The following is a 24,579-nucleotide window of genomic DNA, read 5'->3' as shown; positions in this document are numbered from 1 at the left end:
TGCCGGCAAAGCCCCAAAGGTTCTTCATGTGGCTTTTATTGACCTTAAGCAGGCATTTGATCGAATCTCTAGAAAGCAGCTATGGACAAAACTGGCTGCAACAAATATCGATCGTCGTCTCCTTCATCTGATTATCAGCCTCCATACAAACACCTTTCTGAGAATCAGGCTAGACAATAAAGGCCTAGTCTCCAACCCCGTTACCACCACTAGAGGGGTAAGACAGGGTTGTTTATTGGCCCCAGCATTGTTTAACTTTTACATTAACTCACTGGTGACTCACATGGCCAATGATGCTTTCCACCCCCCCAAACTAGCAGGCCGATCTCTGAATGTTCTTCTGTATGCGGATGACGCTGCACTTCTTGCTAGATCCCCTATTGGACTGAGGAGAATGTTGCAAGCTCTACATGAATACTGTGATCAGCATGAGGTCCAACCCAACTATGCTAAGACCAAGATCATGGTCTTCTCTGCCCGACCGAGACTCTATCGATGGTCGATGAACGGGATCCCCCTAGAGCAGGTTAACTGCTTTAAATATCTGGGACAAGTAATACGGTCAAATAGGTCTTTTCTGGCCCATAGAGACTATATAACAACTAATGCATCTAAAGCAGCCATCCAGATTAGATCTCTATATGCTAAGAATCAGGCTCAATCAGTGAAGATAGCTTTGAGACTCTTTCAAATGAAAGTCCTCCCCCTTCTTTTGGTGGGCATCTCTTTAGGCTCCCGTAGGGACTTTTTGAAACTGGATTCTATCCAAACGCGATTCCTTAGAGCCATCCTTAGGATTCCCCCCTCGGTAGCGGGTGCAGTTATGAGATTAGAGGTCGGCTGGCAAGCTCTACGGTATGTGGCCTTGAAGACGAAGCTCTGGCTATGGCTCAAGCTTTGTTTTAAACCAGTGGGTATTGCCCCCTTGATATTGAGGGACGATTTCCAATCATCGTGGGAAAGGGAGGTCACTAACGAGGTTCAATCCTGCGGATTGTCTCATCTTTACTTTGAGTCTATGTCGTACAATCAAGCTAGAGCTGTGATCTCCCGGAGACTGAGTGACATTGCTAGACAAGAGGACATAGCCCAGGCAAAACCAGGGATGTTCCTAGGGGACCAGATTTATCGGACCATACCAGCCCCCTACCTTGCAGAAATCCACTATGTGGAATACCGCAGACTTCTTACAGCGGCCAGATTAAATGTCCTTGACTCTGCGATTTTGTGGGGAAGGTACAGGGGAGTACCATACGCCCAGAGAACCTGTCATTGTGCCATGGGTGTGGTTGAGTCCACCGAACACATTCTCTTGACTTTCCCTTCTTATGCAGAGCTTAGACAAAATTTTATAGACCCACTTCTATGTCAATTTAGCTCCCTACCTGGAGAAAACCAGGTTTTACACTTGCTGAATAACATCACTAGAGCTATACCTTCCTTGGTGGCCAAATTTCTTTTTTTAGCTTTTAAGCGTCGCAAGACTTTAATTGATTGTATTGATATGGGGCTATCTGTTTAGCCCATTTTAGTGTTGGCTAAGCTCTAAAATCTTCTTGGATGTTTTAACTGTGTATTGACAATTGTACTTTTTTCTGACTGACGGTCGAATAAAAGGTTGATGATGATGATGTGCTGAGTAACCTGAAAGATGCAAAAGTTAGCATTGAAAGAGAAACCTGTGCAGACAAGAAGTTATCCCAAGATCTGGAAACTACTAACTTAGAATCATAGAATAGAATCATAGAATCATAGAATCATAGAGTTGGAAGAGACCACAAGGGCCATCGAGTCCAACCCCCTGCCAAGCAGGAAACACCATCAGAGCACTCCTGACATATGGTTGTCAAGCCTCTGCTTAAAGACCTCCAAAGTAGGAGACTCCACCACACTCCTTGGCAGCAAATTCCACTGTCGAACAGCTCTTACTGTCAGGAAGTTCTTCCGAATGTTTAGGTGGAATCTTCTTTCTTGTAGTTTGAATCCATTGCTCCGTGTCCGCTTCTCTGGAGCAGCAGAAAACAACCTTTCTCCCTCCTCTATGTGACATCCTTTTATATATTTGAACATGGCTATCATATCACCCCTTAACCTCCTCTTCTCCAGGCTAAACATGCCCAGCTCCCTTAGCCGTTCCTCATAAGGCATCGTTTCCAGGCCTTTGACCATTTTGGTTGCCCTCCTCTGGACACGTTCCAGTTTGTCAGTGTCCTTCTTGAACTGTGGTGCCCAGAACTGGACACAGTACTCCAGGTGAGGTCTGACCAGAGCAGAATACAGTGGCACTATTACTTCCCTTGATCTAGATGCTATACTCCTATTGATGCAGCCCAGAATTGCATTGGCTTTTTTAGCTGCCGCGTCACACTGTTGGCTCATGTCAACTTGCAACAAATCTCTTAAGCATTTATTTTCCCCTTTATATACACAGTTCCAGAAAATGTGTGCTGGGCGGTTCTTCCAAGCCTTCTGTAACCACCATGTCAGGAGATCACACATCCTACAACGGTTCTGGTACAGACCTCCGCACTCACTATGGAGAAATTCTTCAACCTGTCCCTATAAAGCTGTGATCTTTGATATGGGTGGTGTTCTCCTTCCTTCCCCAATCAAACTGGCAGCAGGTGAGTGTCTGTATCAGTGGCATTCCCATCCAGTCTGACATTTGCTGATTGAGCTGCCTTAATATGGAATGCAAAGTGGAATATTCCAAGTCCTTTCTCTGCTATATAAAATGTGTCTGTATTATTGTGCCCAACCCCAAGCCAGGGGTGCCTGCGCTTTCCCAGGGTTCAGTTCCCTTAGAATGAACATCAGTGGAGACTGTGGTGTTCTGAAGATAAATTTTGATTTCCACCTGAGCATAGGATGGAGGGGCTCACAGCATTAACACTCACAACAGAACTTGTTTCTTCATTGTCCCAAGCATACCAGCCCCCAATGAGGACACACAATTGGATGTTTAGTTCTTTATTGGCAAAGCACTCAATTTCATAAGCTGCTAAGGTGCAATAATCACATGCACTTCTCATGCTAAGTAGTTTGCTAGGCAACTTTTTCTTCAGACTTGTGCTCCGATCCCAAACCCTCCAGGTGTCCTTATTTTCCAGGAACGTCCCTGATTTAATGAATCTGTCCCAGCTTCTGATTTGATCCTGAAATGTCCCGCTTTTTAGGACGTCCCTATTGGAGAAATGTTGGAGGGTATGGAGTTATCTGACCCCCAAGTTATCTGAATGCAATCCTTTATAGGAAAGGTTTTTTTAATGTTTTATTATGTTTTTATATTAGTTGGAAGCAACCCAGAGTGGCTGGGGCAACCCAATAGGATGTGTGGGGTATAAATTATAAAATTATCATTATGGAATGGGATGTCCCTATTTTCATCGGAGAAATGTTGGAGGGTATGCGATCTGGACAGGACGGACATGCCTTCTTCAGCACGTTTAAACCACCTTTTTTGACACAAGCATCGAAAACTTCTGTGTGGGATCTCCAGCTGCTGCTGTCACTTTAAGCCCCTCCTCATCCTTGGAGACAGTGGGAGAGGGGACGGAAGACCCTCTCTTCCACTTCTGTGGCTCCCTGACCTCTTTCCTACCTTCCTCTTTCTCCTGCCTCACAGGTGGCACAGATCCCCACCCATTCCCCTGGAACATTCCCCACCCATTCCCTGACACCCATTAGGCTTCCAGGGAAACCAGCCACAACTTGGTTTCAGACACATTTCTATGTCACCAGCTTCCAGCATCAGCCCAAACTCTGACACACAATTTTACGATTCTATTCTAGACTTCCCCAGGCTGCGTCATCCTTGACGTGACACGTATACCCGATATTAGGGAACAACATTCCTTTCTATAGGAAACACTGGTGACTGGTAGGAAACCTTTCATGTCCCCGCCCCAATTATTAATGTTGGTTCCTCACCCATCTTCCTTCCTTTATGTAGACTGGGAGGTTCGGCACCGTGTGCCCCCTGGCACCATCAAGCAGGCCTTGAGATCGGGAGGGGAGGACGGACCTTGGCTGAGGTACATGAGAGGGGAGCTGCAGCCAGCAGAGTTTCTGCATGAATTTGGAAAGCAGTGCTCCGAGATCGTAAGCCAGCTTTTCTGCTTGTTTTCTATCACCTGAATCAGGGCCAAGTAGAAGGGCTCACATGCAGAGTCCTTATCTCAGGGGCCGGAGAAACTGCAGCCACCTGGCTGTTGCTGGCCTCTGCCTCTGTTCAGCTAACATGGCTAGTGATCAGGGATATTAAAAAAAATAAATTAATTTTATTAATTTTATTAAAATAATTCAACATTAATACATACATATTACAAATATACAGACAAACATACATTGGATACAATCCTTAAAAATATTAATACATACCCACATTCAATCCCACACATACTGGGAAAAGGAAGTATGTGATCAGGGATTGCGGTATGAAGTGTCCAGAAACTCCTAGAAGGCTGAAAGGTTCTCCACTCCTATATTGCTATTATTATTATTATTATTATTATTATTATTATTATTATTATTATTATTATTATTATTCTGCCCATCACTCTAACCTACAACATTAAAAATAGTTTAAAGCCACTTATAATCACAGAAATAAGATGAGTCCTAAAAATATGCATATGTCAAAAGCCAGGGCAAAGAAGCTGTGTCTTCAGCATCTGCTAGAAGCTTTGCCATGAATGTGCCAAATGTACCTCTGTGGGGAGAGAATTCCCCAGCTTAGGAACTGCCATAGAGAATGCCCTTTCCTGGGCTGCTGCCACCACCCCAAGCTTCTGAGGACAGTGGGTCGCCTCTGGTGATATTGGCACCCAGGAAAGTCTGTAGGGAAGGGTTTTTTTGGTACAGTGGTGCCTCGCAAGACGAAATTAATCCGTTCCGCGAGTCTCTTCGTCTTGCGGTTTTTTTGTCTTGCGAAGCACGGCTATTAACGGCTTAGCGGCTTTAAGAAAAAGGAAACAAACTTGCAAGAACTCGCAAGACGTTTCGTCTTGCGAAGCAAGCCCATAGGGAAATTCGTCTTGCGGAACGACTCAAAAAACGGAAAACTCTTTCGTCTTGTGCGTTTTTCGTCTTGCAAGGCATTCATCTTGCGAGGTACCACTGTATTTAGGGTCTGAAACAATAATGGAAACATCCATAGGCAGAAATTGGGAGACATCTCCACCATGAACTGCCTAAGTGTTTTAGCACATTTGCATTTCATCTCTTCCTCCAAAGAGCTTGTTTTAGTCTCATACTCATTACAACCCTGTTGGGTAGGCCAGGCTGAGAAAGCATGATCAGATCAAGCCCACCCAGAGAAGTTTTAAGAGGGAGGGAGCCCTCTGCTCTTTCTTCCATCTCTTCTTTAGCCATTTTCAACCATTCGGTTCAACTTTGTTCTTTCACACTATAAAAAATGATTCAGTGTGTAGAATATGGCATGGTATTATTGGGTTGTGTGGAACATTTGGCGTGATCTTTTCCACCCAAAGATGTTTCAGCCACCGTTTTCCTTTCTCTTTTTATCTCTTCCCACAAGGCAAGCTCCTCTGTCCCAGTGGAATCTTTCCTCGCAGATTTGACCAGCATTGGAATGTCAGAGCAGCTTCCCGTTATGACTGAAGCCATAAAGTGCATCCGAGCAGAAGGCCTGAAGACGGCCGTCCTGAGTAACAATTTCTATTTGCACAGTGGAGAAAGTTTTCTGCCCCTTGACCGGCAGCAGTTTGATGTGGTGAGTTCACAGCGTGCAACAGAGATTCCAGTTTTTTTAAAGGCTCTCTTCTAATTAGAAAAATCTTATTATGCTGCGAGAGTTTTGTGTGGCGTAGTGATTCGAGTGTCAGACTAGGACCTGGGAAACCAAGGCTGAAATCCCCTCTTGGCCATGAAGTTCACTGGGTGATCTTGGTCCAATCATTGCCTAACCTACCTCACAGGGTTATTGAGCTCCTTGGAGGCAAAGGTGAGATACAATTCCACTAAATAAATAGTGTAATCAGAAGACTGACCGGTGAGCAGCTCCACCCAGCTGCCACACTTGGCCTGCAGTGGGCGAGCTCTCCATCCCTATTATAGACAGTGATCCAATTAGAACATTGGTTAATCTTACCTGCATTTAGTAAAGAAAGCTAAAAAGCTTGAAACTGCCCATTCTGCATTTGCAGTTACCATCCATTCATTGTGACTAATGAACTTAAGAAACACTCCGAAACAAGAAATCTCACCCAGTCTAATTTTTACTTTACAATGGTACCTTCATTCCTGAACTCCATCCATTCTGGAACTCTGTTCGACTTCCAAAACGTTCGCAAACCAAGGCGCGGCTTCTGATTGGCTGATTGGCCCTGGAAACAATGCCGACGGCTGAAACGGACTTTGGACTTCCAAAAAAGTTCGCAAACTGGAACATTTCTGGATTTATGGTGTTTGGGAGCCTATTTGTTCAGGAACCAAGCCGTTCAGGAACCAAGGTACCACTATATTTTATTGTCTTTTGTCTTCTAGATAATTGAGTCTTGCCGGGAAGGGGTGTGCAAGCCGGACCTTCGTATCTATAAGTTGTGTTTGGAGAGACTGGGCGTTCAGGCCAAAGAGTCCATCTTTCTGGATGACCTTGGGCAGAACCTAAAAGCAGCTGCCCAGCTGGGCATGAAGACACTCAAGGTGAGCAGAGGTGCGGCCATGTCAAAGACCGTCACCGCCAGACTTGTAAAACCAGTCTGCCTGACTGACCTGCTCCCCTTCCTTCCTGGAGCCCGTGCTAGCTACTTCATCCACCTCTTTGTCTCAGGTTGATGACCCAGACTCAGCACTTCAAGAGCTGGAGAGCCACCTGGGCTTTGCCCTGAGATCGTTTGTTCCGTACACATGTTCCGTGAGGTCGGCAATGCAGATCCCCACAGCCCCTCTCCAGAAGTACATTGAAGGCATCCTGGGGGCTCCAGGTATAGAATCTTTCCCCCCTCCCTGCTGTCAGAGACCAGGCTGAGGAGTACTGTTCTGATGAGGAATGGTGGGAGCCTCCCCCTCCCCCTGCTCATGACCAGGATCCTGAAGCTTCCCAGGAGCAGTGGAGCAGTATAGATTTGGAACGGTGGTTTGCAGAAGGGCATAGTTCTGAAGACAAAAGTTGGGAAGAACTGGGGGGTGAACAGCAAAGTGAAGAAGAACTTGAAGAGAAAGAGCTAACAGGCTCTCTCTCACTGGAAAGTGTCCAGCCTATCAGTCCAAGGTCACGTAGGGCAGATAAGGTGGCTACACAAAAAGCATGGTGGTTGCAAGATCAGGTTGCAAGGGGCGGAAGTGACTAGGGGGGAAGTAGGTGGAAACCTTAATTGGGAACACCTTCATTCCGAGAATGGCTGCTTTGTTCATTTGCTGTGATCATTAAAGACTCTTTAAATGGTAAGCGACTCTTTTCACTTTGTCCTGCTTATCTACGGCCAAAGGGGGGGGGGGGAAGAAGCCGAGGCCCCAAAGCCTGACACCCGCCCTCCAATATTATGGCATTTTGCACATTCCCACTTTGGGTATAGCCCTTCCCAGCTATAAAAGATTCAGATCTTGAAAGTGCCAGGACATTCTTCACTACTCTTCTGTCAGCAGATGACTTTGTATTCTATAGAGACACAGCATTGCGTAGTGGTTAGAGCAGGGTAAAGGTAAAGGGACCCCTGACCATTAGGTCCAGTCGTGACCGACTCTGGGATTGCGGCGCTCATCTCGCTTTATTGGCCGAGGGAGCCGGCGTACAGCTTCCAGGTCTTGTGGCCATCATGACTAAGCTGCTTCTGGTGAACCAGAGCAGCTCATGGAAACGCCATTTACCTTTCCGCCGGAGCGGTACCTATTTATCTACTTGCACTTTGACATGCTTTCAAACTGCTAGGTTGGCGGGAGCAGGGACCAAACAACAGGAGCTCACCCCGTCATGGAGATTTGAACTGCCGACCTTCTGATCAGCAAGCCCTAGGCTCTGCGGTTTAACCCACAGCGCCACCCGTGTCCATAGAGCAGGGTAGGGAACCCTTTTTCAGCCCACGAGGCAGAAACCTTTGTGTGGAAGCTTCCAGGGGCCATATCCCAGCAGCGAGGAGGTCCAGAGGTCACATTTATCTTTATAGAGCAGGGTACATGCCAAAGCCAGAGGTTTCTGTACAACTCACCCCCCCCCCAAATATATCAATCCCTCATCCAGGTAAAGGAAGAAGTATTATTACATTTCAGGGACACCTACCATCTAGGCAAACCTTCACTCAGCCTCAAAGCTCTCTGGGAGGCATTGGGTCAGTCACCTGTCTCTTTTTCCACACTCTCCACCTGGCCTACCTCACAGTAGGTTGTTATGAGAATGAAATGGATGGGGGCAAGACCACAGACACCTTTGTGAGCTCCTTGGAGTAAACCCAGTTTCGCTCGCTAATGGCTCACATTCCCACTTTCAGGGCCTCTGGTGCTACGGCAGTTCAGCCACGGGCAGTCCAACCCTACCTACTACGTCAGGTTTGGGGATCGCCAGTTCGTTCTGAGGAAGAAGCCGCCAGGCCCCCTCCTTCCCTCTGCTCATGCTGTGGAGAGAGAGTACAGGTGAAAAGTCTAGCAACTGCCTCCATTCTAGCTCAAAATAGTGGTAAACTGACATATCAGATTAGCCACATGTAACTTGGTGGAAGCAGGAGCATGCAAGCCTTTGAGTTTCATAGTATTATTTATCAGGCAGAAGGAGTTCTGTGTTATTGGAAAGTGTGCAGTCTTTCACTTAACATAAGTTGCACAGATTTAAATGTCCAATTTTGGGGGTTTACGATATTTTCCCCTCATGTTTTGCTGCTTGGGGTCTCCATTCAGTCATTCCTGAACACATTGGTGAGTTTTCAAGCAGCAGCCTACGAATCACCCTTTTCAAAAAAGGACGGGGAGAGGCAGAAATGCTAACAGTTTGTTTATTCATTCCCTTTGTATATTAGTTGCTTTTTGAGGCTAAGCCCTCACAAAATGAAGCACAAAGCGAAGTAAAAGCATCAGAAGCTCAGGCAGAGTGTGATAAATACTGAATTAAACCACTGTCCTAAACTTTCACGAGGAAAGGTAGTAGTAAAAAAAGTAAAAGTTTAAGGCCTTCTTGGATGCCAGGATTCCAAGGGAGGCAAGCAAATGTTAACAGTAGGAGAGTTCCACATCCACGGGGCCAACAGATGCAAAGGTCTTGCCTCGTGTGCTGGTCAAGCTAACAGATTTCACAGGCTCCGCCCACGAGCAAGATGTCAGGCAAGGGTCTTGGATTATAGGCAGGTTCTGAATTGGGACAGGCAGTCCTTATGGTAATTAATTTTTGAATGCAGTGGTACAATGTTAATGTATCTTGTATAACTTGTCACAGTCAGGTTTTTAAAAGAAATATAACCACACTCTAACAAATTCTTCCAGTGTTAATTCTGGCCTCCTTTACCCTGGCAGGGTTTTGAAGGCTGTTGCGGAGGCTGGTGTTCCAGTTCCTAAAGTCCTTGCCTTATGTGAAGATTCAAGGTGCATTTATGGTGTGTGTGTGTGTGTGTGTGTGTGTGTGTGTGTGTGTGTGTGTGTGTGTTTGAGAATGAATCACTGGGCCTGTGTAATTTTCAGTCATCTCATAAACTCTATACGTTGCTGATTGTAAAAAACAAACAAACAAAAAACCTCCCAAAGCAGCTTAAAAAACAACAATAAAATTATCAGTAAGAACCCTTACTTAAAACATTCAAGCAATAATGAACATCAATGATGGACTAAAGACAAGATGGAAATACATGTCCACATTCCACTTATCTGGGTTGACTTGTGTCAGCAGAAAGGTTTTCAGCAAGCGCCAAAAAGAGTGCAGTGAAGTGCCTGATGTCACTAGGCAGGGAGTTCCAAAGTTTGCATGCTGCCACATTAAAAGATTGATTTATTACAAATTCAGAATGGGTATTATGTGGCACTTGTAACGGTGCCCATTCCGCAAATTGAAGTGGTTATGTGGGCATATTTGGGGTGAGGCGATCTTGCAGGTAAACTTGTCCCAAGTTGTTAACGGCTTTATGTATCAATAGTAACACCTTCAACTTGGCCCAGTAACATAGCTGTCAACTTTTCCTTTTTCTTGCGAGGAATCCTATTTGGAATAAGGGTATTTCCCTTAAACAAAGGGAAATGTTGACAGCTATGCCCAGTAAAGAATTGATAACCAGTACAGGTCTCTGAGCACAGGTGTTATATGCTGAAAGGGTCTCACTCGCGTCAGCAATCGTGTTGCAGTATTCTGCACTAACTGCAGCTTCTGAATCAAGCACAAAGGAAGCCCCACATAGAGTGCATTTCAGTCGCCCACTATTGAAGATTCACCTCTCAAAGCCCTTTCTGCTGCTGCTCAAAGCAATCAGTCAGTTTATTATGGTCATGGACCTGCAGTTTTGCTGATGTTCTTGCACTAACATCCTCGTGTCGCCCCAGTATCATTGGCACCCCATTTTACCTCATGGACTACTGCACCGGACGGATCTTCAAGGACCCCTCCCTCCCAGGACTGGAACCCAGCCAACGGACAGAGATTTACACCGCCATGAACAGAGTCCTCTGTAAGATCCACAGTGTGGACATCAAGGCGGCCGGCCTGGAGGATTATGGGAAACATGGTGCGTAAATGTTTGGAGCAATGGCATTTCTTTTCTCACAATGTGAGGGTGTGGAACTGTGATAGCCCTCAAGATGTAGTTAGGCTCCCAGATCCCATCAGTGCGATGGTCGGGGACGGTGGGAGCTGGAGACTGATAACTTATCCCTGGATTTGACCTATACAGTTGTCCCTCAGGTTACATACACTTCAGGTTACATACACTTCAGGTTACATACACTTCAGGTTACAGACTCCGCTAACCCAGAAATAGTGCTTCAGGTTAAGAACTTTGCTTCAGGATGAGAACAGAAATCGTGCTCCGGCATCGCAGCGGCAGCAGGAGGCCCCATTAGCTAAAGTGGTGCTTCAGGTTAAGAACAGTTTCAGGTTAAGTACGGACCTTCGGAACGAATTAAGTACTTAACCTGAGGTACCACTGTAAAGCCTCAGGTAACTCAGGACCCCAATTCCTCAAGGACTGCCTCTCCCCAAATGAACCCACCAAGACCCCCTGACCATCATTTGATGCCCTTCTCCATGTGGCTCCTCCATGAGAACTCCCAAGAGCAGCAACACAAGAACACACCTTTTCAACAGTGGCTCCCCGCTGCTTTCCTCAGGGATGCTTGCCTGGTACAATCATCTTCAGGCCCAAATATATATTTTTTATTTTCCTCCAGGCCTTTGGCTTTCAGTTATCCTCCTTGAGTGAGTGGAGCCACTCCTGGAGTGGGTGGAAGTTTTAAGCCTGCCTTTAAAAACATTATTGTCTTTTAGAGGTTTTTACTCTGTTTTAATGTACAGTGGTACCTCTGGTTATGTACTTAATTCGTTCCGGAGGTCTGTTCTTTACCTGAAACTGTTCTTAACCTGAAGCACCACTTTAGCTAATGGGGCCTCCCACTGCCGCCACGCCACCAGAGCACAATTTCTGTTCTCATCCTGAGGTAAAGTTCTTAACCCGAGGTGCTATTTCTGGGTTAGTGGAGTCTGTAACCTGAAGGGTATGTAACCTGAAGCGTATGTAACCCGAGGTACCACTGTATGTGTTTATTGTAAGGCACATTGAGTCGCTTTCATTAAAAAAAATACCAACTAATAAGTTTAAATAAGAATGATAGCAATAGTAATAGATAACATCTTAAGGGCAACAGGTTCCCCATTTCATAGAGCATGGTGCTGGTGTGGCCAAGGTTGCAGGTTCGATCCCCGTATGGGACAGCTGCATATTCCCACATTGTGGGGGGGGGGTCAGACTAGATGATCCTCAGAGTCCCCTCCAACTCTACAATTTTACAGCCCTATGATTTCTGTGCTCGGTTCTGCAGAACTTGTTTTTTTCAGTACATTCAGAACTTTTTTTAATACAGTGCATGCAGTAAACGTAACCCCTTTCTTCCACAGCCTTTCTCAATCTTCCAACATTATATTGTGTCCAACATCTGTTGCCCAATCAATCATCACAGCTTTAACTTGTTCGTCCTTTGTATGCCATTCTAACAACAAATTAGACATTTTGGAGAAATTTTTAACATTAGTGTCTAACAATTCCGTTTCCAATTTGGATTTTTCTGTTGCGAAACCATTTTTTTCTTACCAAGTTTATTCAATTCGTTAATCTGATAATATTGTAACCATCCATTCGATTTATCTTTGATTTGATCAAATGATCTTAATTTAAATTCCTCATTATCTTCCACCAGTAAATCAGCATATTTCAACCATTTACTCTCCATGTTCAACTTTTTCTGTGCCTTTGCTTCCATTGGTGAAAGCCACCTGGGTGTTTTCCTTTTCAAGAGATCTTTATATCTTATAGAACTTGTTTTTTTCTTGGTTTTTAGTGCCGAGAATTTCCCCTGCCATCTTTAACGACATCTTTCTGCTGCAGGTAACTACGTTCAGCGGCAAGTCCAGACGTGGAGCAAACAGTACCGTGCCACAGAGACGCATACCATCCCAGCTATGGAGAGGCTTATTGCCTGGTTCCCTTCCCACCTGCCAGCCAGCGAGGGCCTCTCTGTCGTGCACGGAGATTTCAGGTGTCAAATAACGGCATTCTATCCCCCTCCAAACACGGTTTTCAGGAGTCCCTTTCAACCAGGCATAGGCAACCTCGGCCCTCCAGATGTTTTGGGACTACAACTCCCATGATCCCTAGCTAAACAGGACCAGTGGTCAGGGATGATGGGAATTGTTAAGTTGTGGGTGAACATATCAGACGACACAGCGATTCTCCAAACAGCTCTTGTTTATTCACAGGTCAGAACAGAACTGAGCTGAAGGGTTCAGTCAGCCTGCTTATATAGAGCTCCAGCACAACGTAACTGTAACAACTTTCTGTAACAATCACTGAACGTCACTTTTGATCCCTTATTTGCATATGTGGACCTGAACTATCTTCAGTATCCCCCTGCTGGCCCAGGGTGAGAACTTCAGTACATAACAGGAATTGTAGTCTCAAAACATTTGGAGGGCCGAGGTTGCCTATGCCTGCTTTAAACCATATGTTTTCAACCTTTTTCAGTCCACAGCTCCCTTGACCAACTTCATTCTTCCTGTGGCATTCTTGTGAGGCTCAGGAGCCCAGTTATGTCACCCCTTGCCTGCAGAGCTGGCAGCCTTTCACCCTTTTTAAAACACCCTCCCTTGTGGACTGTTCCCTCAGCCTCCTGCCCTCTCCTTGGCAGTCCTCTGGGCAGCTGCTGATGCCGCCACCCCTGGTCTCTGAGCTGCCTCCCCTGCCCCAGATAGATGTGCCTCCCCACAGGGGCCTGGGAAGCACCCCCTGGCCAGCTCCAGAGGCACCGTTCGCCTGCGTAGCTTGTAGCCAGGGCTGCTGCAACAAACAGCTATGCCAACCTTTAGGAGGCAGAGATGCCAGAGGGCATTAGAGGAGGCAGGGAAGGAAAAAGGGATGGAGGCCAGTGTTGCCTGCAGCTCCCCTGACCATCATTCAAGACACCCTGCGGTGCCACGGCACACTGGTTGAAAACCACTGCTTTGAAGAGGGGGACGGTGCCACCTTGAGTCGGAGCTTAGACTGCAATTGGGACTACAACGAGGGACACCATTGGGACAGTAACCCCTGGGGGTGAGGAGACTAAAGTGCGTAAAGTGTCTAAAGTGTCCGAAGCTCCTAAAGTGCTGGAAGTTCCTGAGGATCCTGAAGTGCCGGGAGTGAACTAATTAGGACTAATTTTGGATATACGCCTCTAATAACCTCCCCACCTTTTTTCTTACCTCCTACCCCCCCCTTCCTTCCTCCTATTCCGGGTCGTTGGGTGCTCGGTGAGGCACAGGTGAAGCCAGGTAAAGGACCCGAGGGAAGGACTGAGAGAAGTAAAAGGGGAAATCAAGGCCTGGAATAGACTAACTGATGCTTCTGGATTAAGCCTATCTCCAGGGCTGCTAAAGACAATACTGTGAAACTGTCGTTCTCTCGGGGGTCTACACGTGTTTTGCACGGACATTTGATGTAACCAGATCGGTTATAATATATACCAACTAGGCAGGCGCTCTTAGAGAGGAAAGGAGGGAAAGAGAAGGAACATAGGACTAAAAGGACTACAAGAAGAAATCATTAGCAAATAAAGGGAGTGCGTGATAAATAATGATGGGGAAGGAAGGGAGGGATGCTAAGAAAGTGGGTGGGACCCCGGGGGAGAGAAAGACATCGCGACAGGAAGAGATCAAAGACTTAGATAGCTTATGGATTAAAATAAAGGAAGAATTTAAACAAAATGAAACATATATAGAAAATAAGCTAGGAGATATGCAAGATCTGATTGATAAAAAAATAGAAGAAGCAGTAGGAGAGCTCTCATCTAAAATTCAAGATTTGTCAGTAAAATCTAAGATAATTGAGGAGTCCAACAAGAAATTACAGAAAGAAATGAGAGAGCAGAAAAAAGAAACAGGGAGGATGAGGGAAGAGCTGGGAGAGCTAAATAAAGCACAGGACAAGATTTGGGACAACCTCGCCATGGCTGACATGCGACAAAAGCAGCTCCACTTAAAATTTAGAGGTGTGGTAGAGGAAAGAAATGAGGATATCAGAAAGAAAATGATTAAGGAACTTTCTAAATGGTTGGGTTTGGAAGAAGAAGAGATAGCATTAACAATAGATAACGTATTTAGAATGTCTAGACCACAACACTTAAAACCCAACAAATTTTTGGGAGACTGTCTGGTGATATTCAACTCCTTAGAAATGAGAAATCTAATTCTAAGGACGAGTTACCGTAATAAACTTAGAATAGAAGGCAGGCCCATTATTATATATAAAGAGATCCCAATTAGATTACTACGAAAAAGAGAGGGCTATAGACAAGTGGTAGCTGCTTTAAGGAGAAATGGAATACAATTTAGGTGGGAGTTTCCCGAGGGGATTACCTTCTTTTATAAAGATAAGAAATTCAAACTGACGGACATACAGGAAACAGATAAGTTTCTGAGGAGATATGAAAGAGAGCTGGGAAGGACAGAGTACAGGCTGCGAGACAGGGAAGAGACGAAAGGGATCGGTCGGGAGGGGGAGGAGGAGGGGGAGGGGAGCACCAAAAATCAAGGAGAGAGGAGGTCAATCTCAGGAGATGAATACGAGGAAGCCGCAGTGGGAGAAGGGGCGGCTGAAGAGGAGGGGCTCTCAGGAAATAAAGGCGCTAGATTTTAATCCGAGCTCTGACTTGAGGTAGAGTAGTCGGAGAACTAAGACAACACTGGACACTCTAAAAATTTTATCATGGAACGTGAATGGGTTGAATGAGAAAGTTAAAAGGAATAAAATTCAAAAAGCTTTGAGAAATAAGAAATGTGACGTAATCTGTTTTCAGGAAACTCATATTGCAAAGAGACATAGACATATTTTGGTGAATAAAAAATTGGGAGTAGAATTTGTAAATTCGGATGTAAATAAGAAAAGAGGAGTGGTGATATATGTTAAAGAAAGGTGGGAACCAACACAAATCTGTAAAGATGAGGAAGGGAGAATATTAGGTGTTCAACTAAATTTTCGAGGGGAAAGAATTAATGTAGTGTCGGTGTATGCACCAAATTCAAACAGATCAGAGTTTTTTGAAAAACTTGAAAGTCTGTTGTTGGAATTGGAACCTCATAAGTTAATTTTATTGGGAGATTGGAACGGGGTACCAACACCAAGTCTGGATAGAAGTGAGAATCAGAGGAATGTAAACAGGGGGAAGCTTCCTAATGCCTTCAATGAGTTAGTGGAAAATTTAGATCTAATCGATATCTGGAGATACCGAAACCCCACCACAAAACAGTTCACTCACTACTCAGAGCCCCACCAAAGTTGGGGCAGGATCGACCAGATATGGGTGACTAAGGCTATGGCTTGGAGAGTTAGGAGATGTGAGATACTACCCAGAACCTTGTCAGATCACTGCCCCTTGACTTTGGAAATTAAAAATGAACTGAAAGGGCAACCTAGGTGGAGGATGAACGAATATTTATTTGAGAATGAGGATGTACTGGACATGGCCAAAAAAACTTTGAGAGAGTACCTGGTGATAAATCTGAATAGAGACACCCCAATAGAGCTGGTTTGGGATGCCGGTAAGGCAGTCCTAAGGGGCTTTTTGATACAGCAAAATTGCTATAGAAAGAAGTTAAGGGAGAAAAAGAAGGAAGATATTCTGGCTCAAATGAAAGACCTTGAAAGGAAACTGGCCTTAAACCCGACAGATGAAACGATTAACCAAGCGGTGAAGGTGTTGCAGTCTCAATACTCAGCTATTTTGAACCAAGAGGTAGATCAGAAAATTAAATTTACAAGACAGAAATACTTCGAGTCGGCCAACAAAATGGGGAAGCTACTTGCATGGCAGCTCAGGAAAAGAAAGAAACAAAATGCGATTAATAAACTTATTGTAGACGAGAGGGTGATAGAAGATCCAAATGAAATCGAAAGTAGGTTTGTCACCTTTTTTGAAAAGCTGTATGAAAAGGGAGAAGAGAGTAGTGCAGAAATAGAGAACTATTTGGATCAAGAAGAAAGGAAATTTTTTACAGAAGAAGACTGTATACAATTAAATAAAATGGTCTCTGTAAAGGAGGTCAGGGACGCTATCAATAAGATGAAGAACGGGAAGTCCCCTGGCCCGGACGGTCTGCCTGCAAAATTTTACAAGAAGCTGATAGACCTGTTAGCGCCGGTATTAACTGAGGTAATAAATAACACCCTCCAAGAGGGGAGGATACCTAGCTCCTGGAAGGAGGCGTATATTACATTAATTCCTAAGACCGAAAATGAAAAGGCAGACTTAAGAAACTATAGGCCAATTTCATTATTAAATTGTGATTATAAGGTTTTTGCAGACATCATGGCAGGTAGACTTAAAAGATTACTAAACAGATATATACATAGAGATCAAGTGGGATTTCTCCCAGGTAGGCAATTGAGGGAAAACGTGCGGCATGTATTGGACATTATGGAGTACCTGGAAGCAAGTCCAGATGTCCCAGCGGCCCTTATTTTCATTGATGCAGAAAAAGCTTTCGACTGTGTTTCTTGGGAATTTCTGCTACAAAATTTAGATAAGGTGGGAATAGGGGGTCCCTACCTGAAGGCTATCAGGGCGATCTACACAGAACAGCAGGCTAGGCTGATCATTAATAACAACTTGACCAAATTTTTCCCAATTATGAAAGGGACAAGGCAGGGTTGCCCACTGTCACCTTTATTGTTTATTTTGGTGTTAGAAACAGTCGCAAATAAAATAAGAGCGACCCCGAGTATTAGGGGATTAAGAATTGGAGAGAAAGAATACAAACTAAAAGCCTATGCTGACGACCTGGTCCTCTCTTTGGAGAATCCTATAGAAAGTGCTAGCAGAGCGGTAGAACTGTTGGAGGAGTTTGGTAAATTATCCGGATTCAAGCTAAATAGGGGGAAAACCAAAATATTAACAAAAAATTTGATAGAACAGGAGAGATCACAGTTGGAACAACAGGTTGATATTAAAGTAGTAAACAAAGTGAAATATCTGGGAATTTGGTTATCTCCAAAGAATATTAATTTAGTAGAGGATAATTATAATAAACTGTGGAAAGAAATAAAGAAGGATATGGACACTTGGCGTAGATTGAATTTATCTTGGACCGGGAGGATGGCATCGATTAAGATGTGTATCCTCCCGAGACTGTTATTCTTGTTCCAGAATTTACCAGTCATAAAAGGTACCGCTTGCTTTAAAAACTGGCAAAGGACCTTGACCAAATATATTTGGCAGGATAAGAAACCTAGGGTAAAACTTAAATATTTGATGGACTCTAGGGAAAGAGGGGGATTTGGTGTACCAAACCTAAGGCTTTACTATGAGGCGGCATGTTTACTCTGGATAAAAGAATGGGTCATATTGAAAAATACTGATTTATTAGACTTAGAAGGATTTGATTTAAGATTCGGGTGGCATGCTTACCTCTGGCAGGAGAAAGACAAAGTCCATAGAGGTTTTTATAATCACATAATTAGAGGGTCACTTCTAGAAGTGTGGAACAGGAAGAAAAATATGATTGAACAAAGTACCCCCTGGTGGCTTTCACCTGTGGATATTATTAAAATAAAGAAATTAAATATGACAGGTGAAAGGTGGACATATGAGGACCTCTTAATTAAATCAGAAGAAGGGTGGAAATTAAGACAGCAGGACGAGCTAAAAGAGAAAATCAAGGATTGGTTTCACCTACACCAAATTAATGCATTATGGAGGGAACATAAGAGAATAGGTATGGGAGAAAATAAATCCAGATTCCAAGTAGAGATTATGGAGAGTAACAATAAATTATTGTCTAAAATGTATAGGCAATTGCTGGAAAGTGAATATAAGGAGGACTCGATTAAAGAGGCAATGATTAAATGGAACAAAGACCTAGGATATGAGCTAGGCTATGATAAATGGCAAACTCTGTGGAAGAAAGGCATGAGATTCACTGCGTGTGCCGATTTAAGGGAGAATCTATATAAGATGATGTATCGTTGGTATCTGACTCCGGCCAGACTAGGGAGAATGTATAGAACAGTAGATAATACCTGCTGGAGGTGTAGAGAGAAGGTGGGGACTTTCATCCATGTCTGGTGGACCTGTGAGAAAGTGAAAGGCTTTTGGGGACAAATTTACGATGAGCTAAAGAAAATTTTGAAGTATAATTTCCCCAAGAGACCGGAAGCTTTCCTCTTAGGGATGATTGGGGAGGAAATACAAAAAATGGACCGGACCTTCTTCCAGTATGCAACCACCGCTGCAAGGATTTTAATAGCAAAGAATTGGAAATCCCCTGAAATACCAACAATGAGAGAGTGGCGGGTGAAATTATACCAATATTTGGAGTTGGCGCGACTTACACAATATATTAGGCGGGACAATCCCATTAAAAAGATAGAAGATTGGTCCAAATTCTTAATTTATCTTGAGACTAACTTGGGAATTAATAATTTAACAGTAGACGATGTTTAACTCCTGTGACGTGGAAAGGTTAATGAAAACAACTGCAGATGATATATGTAGGAAACTTAACCCAAAGCTGAAGTTATTGGAAGTCAAATGTGTGTAAGGATGTGATTGTTTTTTTTTTTTTCTGTTCTTTTCTATGTTCGGTCTTTTTTCTAATTTCTTTAGGTGTATGTGTCTGATTTTATGTAAGTGTAATTGTATGAGTTTGTAATAAAGTAAATTTTTAAAATTAAAAAAAGAAAAAAAAAAGAAAACCACTGCTTTTCATTTTATGAAATAAAACAAATACTATGTACCGCTTGGTTGTAAAGAAAAGGAGGGGGGAAATCCCTTGAAGCTGTTTACCCCAAAAAATAAAACAATAAAATTATCAGCAGTTAAAAACAGCTGCTTAAAACATTCAGAAATAATTAAAATTAGTGATAAGCTAAAAACAGACTAAAACACGTGTCTACATTCCACATATCTGGGTAGGCTGGTCTAAATAAAAAGTGTTTTTTGGTAGGCACCAATAAGAATGCAGTGAAGGCACCTACCTGATGTCAACAGGCAGGGAGTTCCAAAGTGTAGGTGCTGCCGCACTAAAAGATTGATTTCTTACAAATGTGGAATAAGTATGTTATGTGGCACCTGTAACGGTGCCTGTTGGGCATGTTACAAATGGCAAAGGTGTGTTCAGATTACTGTTTCTCTCAGCAAAATATGTAGCAACCTGGGAAAAGGTTAGGGCTGGAGGTCTGTGAAGGGGAGCTCTCTGACCTGATTCACAACTCCCTCTGTGACTGTCTCTTCTCATGATTGTTTAGAGCAAGGGAGCCAATAGGATGGCCTCTGGAGGTTATGGAGAAGCCAGGGGGCATATTATTATTATTATTATTATTTTATTTTAAACATGTTTGGTTTTTAAATAATACTTTGTGGCACCCCTGAGAACTTTTCTCATCTTGATTTTTTTTCTCCACGTATTATTAGACGACAGTTCCCATAATCCCTGACCACTGGCCCTGCTAGCTGAGGGGAGTTATAGTCCACAACTTTTTGCCAAGTAGAGAAAGGCTGCTTTAGAGGAAGCTGGTTGCAAGAAGGTTTTTAATGCACAGCGTACAGGAGCCCACACACCCCCGCTTTTAAGGTGGCACCTGCCAGAATTCCTCTACATCTCCTCCCCTTTTCCTTTGATAGGCTGGACAACCTGATCTTCCACCCGGAGAAGCCTGAGGTGGTCTCTGTCCTCGACTGGGAACTCTCTACCTTGGGCAACCCTCTTTCTGATGTGGCCTACAACTGCCTGGCGTATTATCTGCCTTCCAGCTTCAGTATCCTGAAAGGTACATGCTTATTATCAAGTCATTGGAGCAACATCTGTGTGGGTTTGAATAACACAAAACTGGGGAGGAGGTGGGAATGCTGGGTAGAAAATGGTCTCTGGCCCCACGTAGAACTGGAAGCATGACTATTTCTAGAAGTTCTGGTGGAACTAATAATAATAATAATAATAATAATAATAATAATAATAATAATAATATTTTATTTATATGCCGCCCTTCCCAGCCAAAGCCGAGCTCAGAGCGGCTAACAACAGTAAAATAATACAGCATTCTAAAATCAGTTCATTATAAAATCAGTTCAAATCAGATTAATGGCAACCCTTGGGCTAGAGTTCTGAGAGGATTGCCAAAGGAGGGGGTCAGGCTGTGCCTTGGCCAAAGGCCTGGTGGAACAGCTCTGTCTTGCAGGCCCTGCGGAAAGATGTCAAGTCCCGCAGGGCCCTAGTCTCTTGGGACAGAGCGTTCCACCAGATCGGAGCCACCGCTGAAAAAGTCCTGGCTCTGATTGAGGCCAGCCTAACCTCTCTGTGGCTTGGGACCTCCAAGATGTTTTTGTTTGAAGACCGTAAGGTCCTCCGTGGGACATACCAGGAGAGGCGGTCCCGTAGGTACGAGGGTCCTAGGCCGCATAGGGCTTTAAAGGTTAAAACCAGCACCTTAAACCTGATCCTGTAATCCACTGGGAGCCAGTGCAGCTGGTATAGCACCAGGTGAATGTGATCCCGCAAGGAGGACCCCGTAAGGAGTCTTGCCGTGGCATTCGGCACCTGCTAGAGTTTCTGCGATAGTCTCAAGGGCAGCCCCACGTAGAGCGAATTACAATAATCCAGTCTGGAGGTGACCGTCGCGTGGATCACAGTGGCTAGGTCAGGGCGAGAGAGGTCAGTGGCTAAGTCATGGCTCATTCTCCTGCATAAGCCACATTGAAATTGAGGAAGGGTGACTCTGCCTGGTCCTCGAGGTTGCCTTCAGGCCCTATTCCATGCCTTCTTTGATTGCTTTTACTTACTTGGAATGTTCCCCTGAATGGTGACAATGTCTCTTGCTTGGCCTAGAGGGAGAGATCATGTACAAACCCCGCTTGACATCCCCATGACTTCAGTGTAGCCTGTTGTAATTTTTAAAATGTCATAGCCAGCACATTTAAACAGCTGTCAGCCTTGTAAGACCATAAAACACAGTATAATCTGAAATACTTTGCACCACAAAATTTACATATTCTAATTAAAATCCTTCCACAAAAGTGTCAGAAAACAGGAAAGGCTTGCTACAATTTATGCACAGATAATACACAGATGAGACTTTTTAGTAATTGTATCAGATTGTTGTCACATGTATGATATTTGCTGTCTAATTTGTTGTTTCTTCAGCTTGTGAACTGCCTTGTGTATAGTCATACCTCGGGTTACAGACGCTTCGGGTTTCGTGATTTCAGGTTGCGCACTGTGCCGAACCCGGAAGTACTGGAACTGGTTACTTCCGGGTTTTGGCGCTTGCGCATGTGCAGAAGTGCTAAATCGCACTTTGCGCATGCGCAGAAATGCCGAATTGCAACCCACGCATGCGCACATGCAGCGCTGCTGGTTGCGAACGCTGCAGGTTGCAAATGTGCTTCTCGCACGGATCACGTTTGCAACCCGAGCATCCCCTGTAGTAATATAAAAAGGCGGTATACAAATTAAAAGTGAAATGAAATTAAATTAAGAGTCACATCCATTGCTTCACCTAGTTTTACTTTTGGCCCCACCTCCAGAAAGTTACCCATGGGGGAATGTAGCCCTTTGACTGAAAAAGGCCCCCCTCCCTCACACGCTCGCACACCTTGCAGTCTGTGGTGCAGGCAGCAGCATCCCAGAGTGCTCTTGCATGGGAGAACTCAGAACATCAGAGCAGGCCTGGTTCTCCCCCCCCCCCGTGCCACCACGGTTTCCCCCAATTGCAGCTCCTAACCCTTCACTTGCGGAGAAAAGACAAGGGGCAGCCGAGCCAGGAAGGCGAACATGGAGAACAAGACCCTGAGCCACCTGACACCCTGTCAGCATCAAGGGATGGAGCCTGGGAGCAAAAAGGCTTGTTTTTAGGGCAACCAGTGGTCCTCCAGATGTTGCCATGCACCTAGCTCCTGCCATCCCTGATTGTTGGCCATGGTGGCTGCTGGGAGCTGGAGTCCAGCAACACACGTAGAGCCACAGATTCTCCCTCCCCCCTGCTTTACACTCTATTGTCGTTTAGTCATGTCCGACTCTTCGTGACCCCCTGGACCAGAGCACGCCAGGCACTCCTGTCTTCCACTGCCTCCCGCAGTTGGGTCAAACTCATGTTCGTAGCTTCGAGAACACTGTCCCACCATCTCGTCCTCTGTCATCCCCTTCTCCTTGTGCCCTCCATCTTTCCCAACATCAGGGTCTTTTCCAGGGAGTCTTCTCTTCTCATGAGGTGGCCAAAGTATTGGAGCCTCAGCTTCAGGATCTGTCCTTCCAGTGAGCACTCAGGGCTGATTTCCTGAAGAATGGATAGGTTTGGATCTTCTTGCAGTCCATGGGACTCTCTAGAGTCTCCTCCAGCACCATAACTCAAAAGCGTCCATTCTTCGGCGACCAGCCTTCTTTATGGTCCAGCTCTCACTTCCATACACCACTACTGGGAAAACCATAGACCTTTGTTGGCAAGGTGAACCTTTTGGCCCCAGCACCAAGCCCTGATCCTGCTTTCCGTGACTAGCGTTGCTTTCCCTCCTTGCAGGTTTGAGAGACTGTGACCTGAGCCGGCTAGGCATCCCCACGGCGGAGGCCTATTTCCAGATGTATTGCAAGCACATGGGCACCCCAGGAGTCGAGAACTGGAACTTCTACATGGCCTTTTCCTTTTTCCGAGTGGCTGCTATCCTACAGGGGGTGTACAAACGCTCACTCACAGGTGAGAGGACAAGGACATCAGGAGAGTCAGTGCCCCTTTCTCGTCCAGCATCCTGTTCTCAAAAGTTAAGGAATAATAATATTTTTTATTTATTTATACCATGCCCTTCCCGGTTCAGAAAACCGGGCTCAGGGTGGCTAACAACAAATTTAAAGCACTTAATTGATGCCACAAAAAACAGCATAAAATACGGTATAAAATGTGAATAACAATAAAATAAAAAATCAATTTAGGGGGGAAATCCATCCAATAAACATTAGATGATCACCAGGGCTAGCTGGCTAAATTAGTCCTATTTGGGCCAGCGAGGAGACCAGAGGAGAATTAGCTGTGGGATCCCAGAGTGGGTAATCTTCATAAAAACGGGAGGGGGAGGGAAGGAAGGAGAATAAAAGATCAGGCTAAGTTCAAATTGAAAGCTAGGCAGAATAGTTCTGTCTTACAGGCCCTGCGGGAGGCATTCCACCAGGTCGGAGCCATCACTGAGAAGGCCCTGGCCCTGGTGGAGGATAGTCTGACTTCCTTAGGGCCTGGGACCTCTAAACTATGATTATTCATGGACCGTAAGGTCCTCTGCGGGGCATACCAGGAGAGGCGGTCCCGTAAATACAAGGGCCCTAAGACGGCGAATTCAGTTCGGATGACTATCATATCTACTACTGTGGGCAAGAAACCCGTAAAAGAAATGGAGTGGCCCTCATAGTCAACAAAAGAGTGGCGAAAGCTGTACTGGGATGCAGTCTCAAAAATGATAGAATGATCTCGATACGAATCCAAGGCAGACCTTTTAACATCACAGTAATCCAAGTTTATGCACCAACTACTGGTGCTGAAGAAACTGAAATTGACCAATTCTATGAAGACTTACAAGACCTTATAGAAGTGACACCAAAGAAGGATGTTCTGCTCATTATAGGGGATTGGAATGCTAAAGTAGGGAATCAAGAGATAAAAGGAACAACTGGCAAGTTTGGCCTTGGAGATCAAAACGAAGCAGGGCAAAGGCTAATAGAGTTCTGCCAAGAGAACAAGCTGGTCATCACAAACACGCTTTTCCAACAACACAAGAGACGACTCTACACATGGACATCCCCAGATGGGCAACATCGAAATCAGATTGATTATATTCTCTGCAGCCAAAGATGGAGAAGCTCTATACAGTCAGCAAAAACAAGACCTGGAGCTGACTGTGGCTCAGATCATCAGCTTCTTATAGCAAAATTCA

The 24,579-nt window shown here is 44.7% G+C and overlaps 1 protein-coding gene across 3 annotated transcripts in view; it reads left to right on the top strand.

The window, feature by feature from the left end:
- ACAD10 (acyl-CoA dehydrogenase family member 10) overlaps positions 1–24,579 on the top strand; it is a 45,112-nt gene that overhangs the window by 4,290 nt on the left and 16,243 nt on the right. For all 3 annotated transcript variants that reach the window (XM_081202964.1, XM_081202966.1, XM_081202965.1), the window contains exons 2-12: positions 2,432–2,624; positions 3,953–4,101; positions 5,540–5,734; positions 6,508–6,666; positions 6,794–6,947; positions 8,448–8,589; positions 9,460–9,528; positions 10,474–10,655; positions 12,528–12,678; positions 20,293–20,438; positions 23,181–23,354. In XM_081202964.1, the coding sequence (XP_081059090.1) occupies positions 2,441–2,624; positions 3,953–4,101; positions 5,540–5,734; positions 6,508–6,666; positions 6,794–6,947; positions 8,448–8,589; positions 9,460–9,528; positions 10,474–10,655; positions 12,528–12,678; positions 20,293–20,438; positions 23,181–23,354 (1,705 nt within the window). In that variant the 5' untranslated portion in view covers positions 2,432–2,440. The remainder of the gene's footprint in view (positions 1–2,431; positions 2,625–3,952; positions 4,102–5,539; positions 5,735–6,507; positions 6,667–6,793; positions 6,948–8,447; positions 8,590–9,459; positions 9,529–10,473; positions 10,656–12,527; positions 12,679–20,292; positions 20,439–23,180; positions 23,355–24,579) is intronic.

The sequence above is a fragment of the Podarcis bocagei genome (genome assembly GCF_964188305.1).
Source record: "Podarcis bocagei genome assembly, chromosome: 7".
Classification (NCBI taxonomy): Eukaryota; Metazoa; Chordata; class Lepidosauria; order Squamata; family Lacertidae; genus Podarcis; species Podarcis bocagei.
The sequence above is the reverse complement of the archived record's forward strand: the minus strand, read 5'-3'. Positions and strand labels throughout refer to the sequence as shown.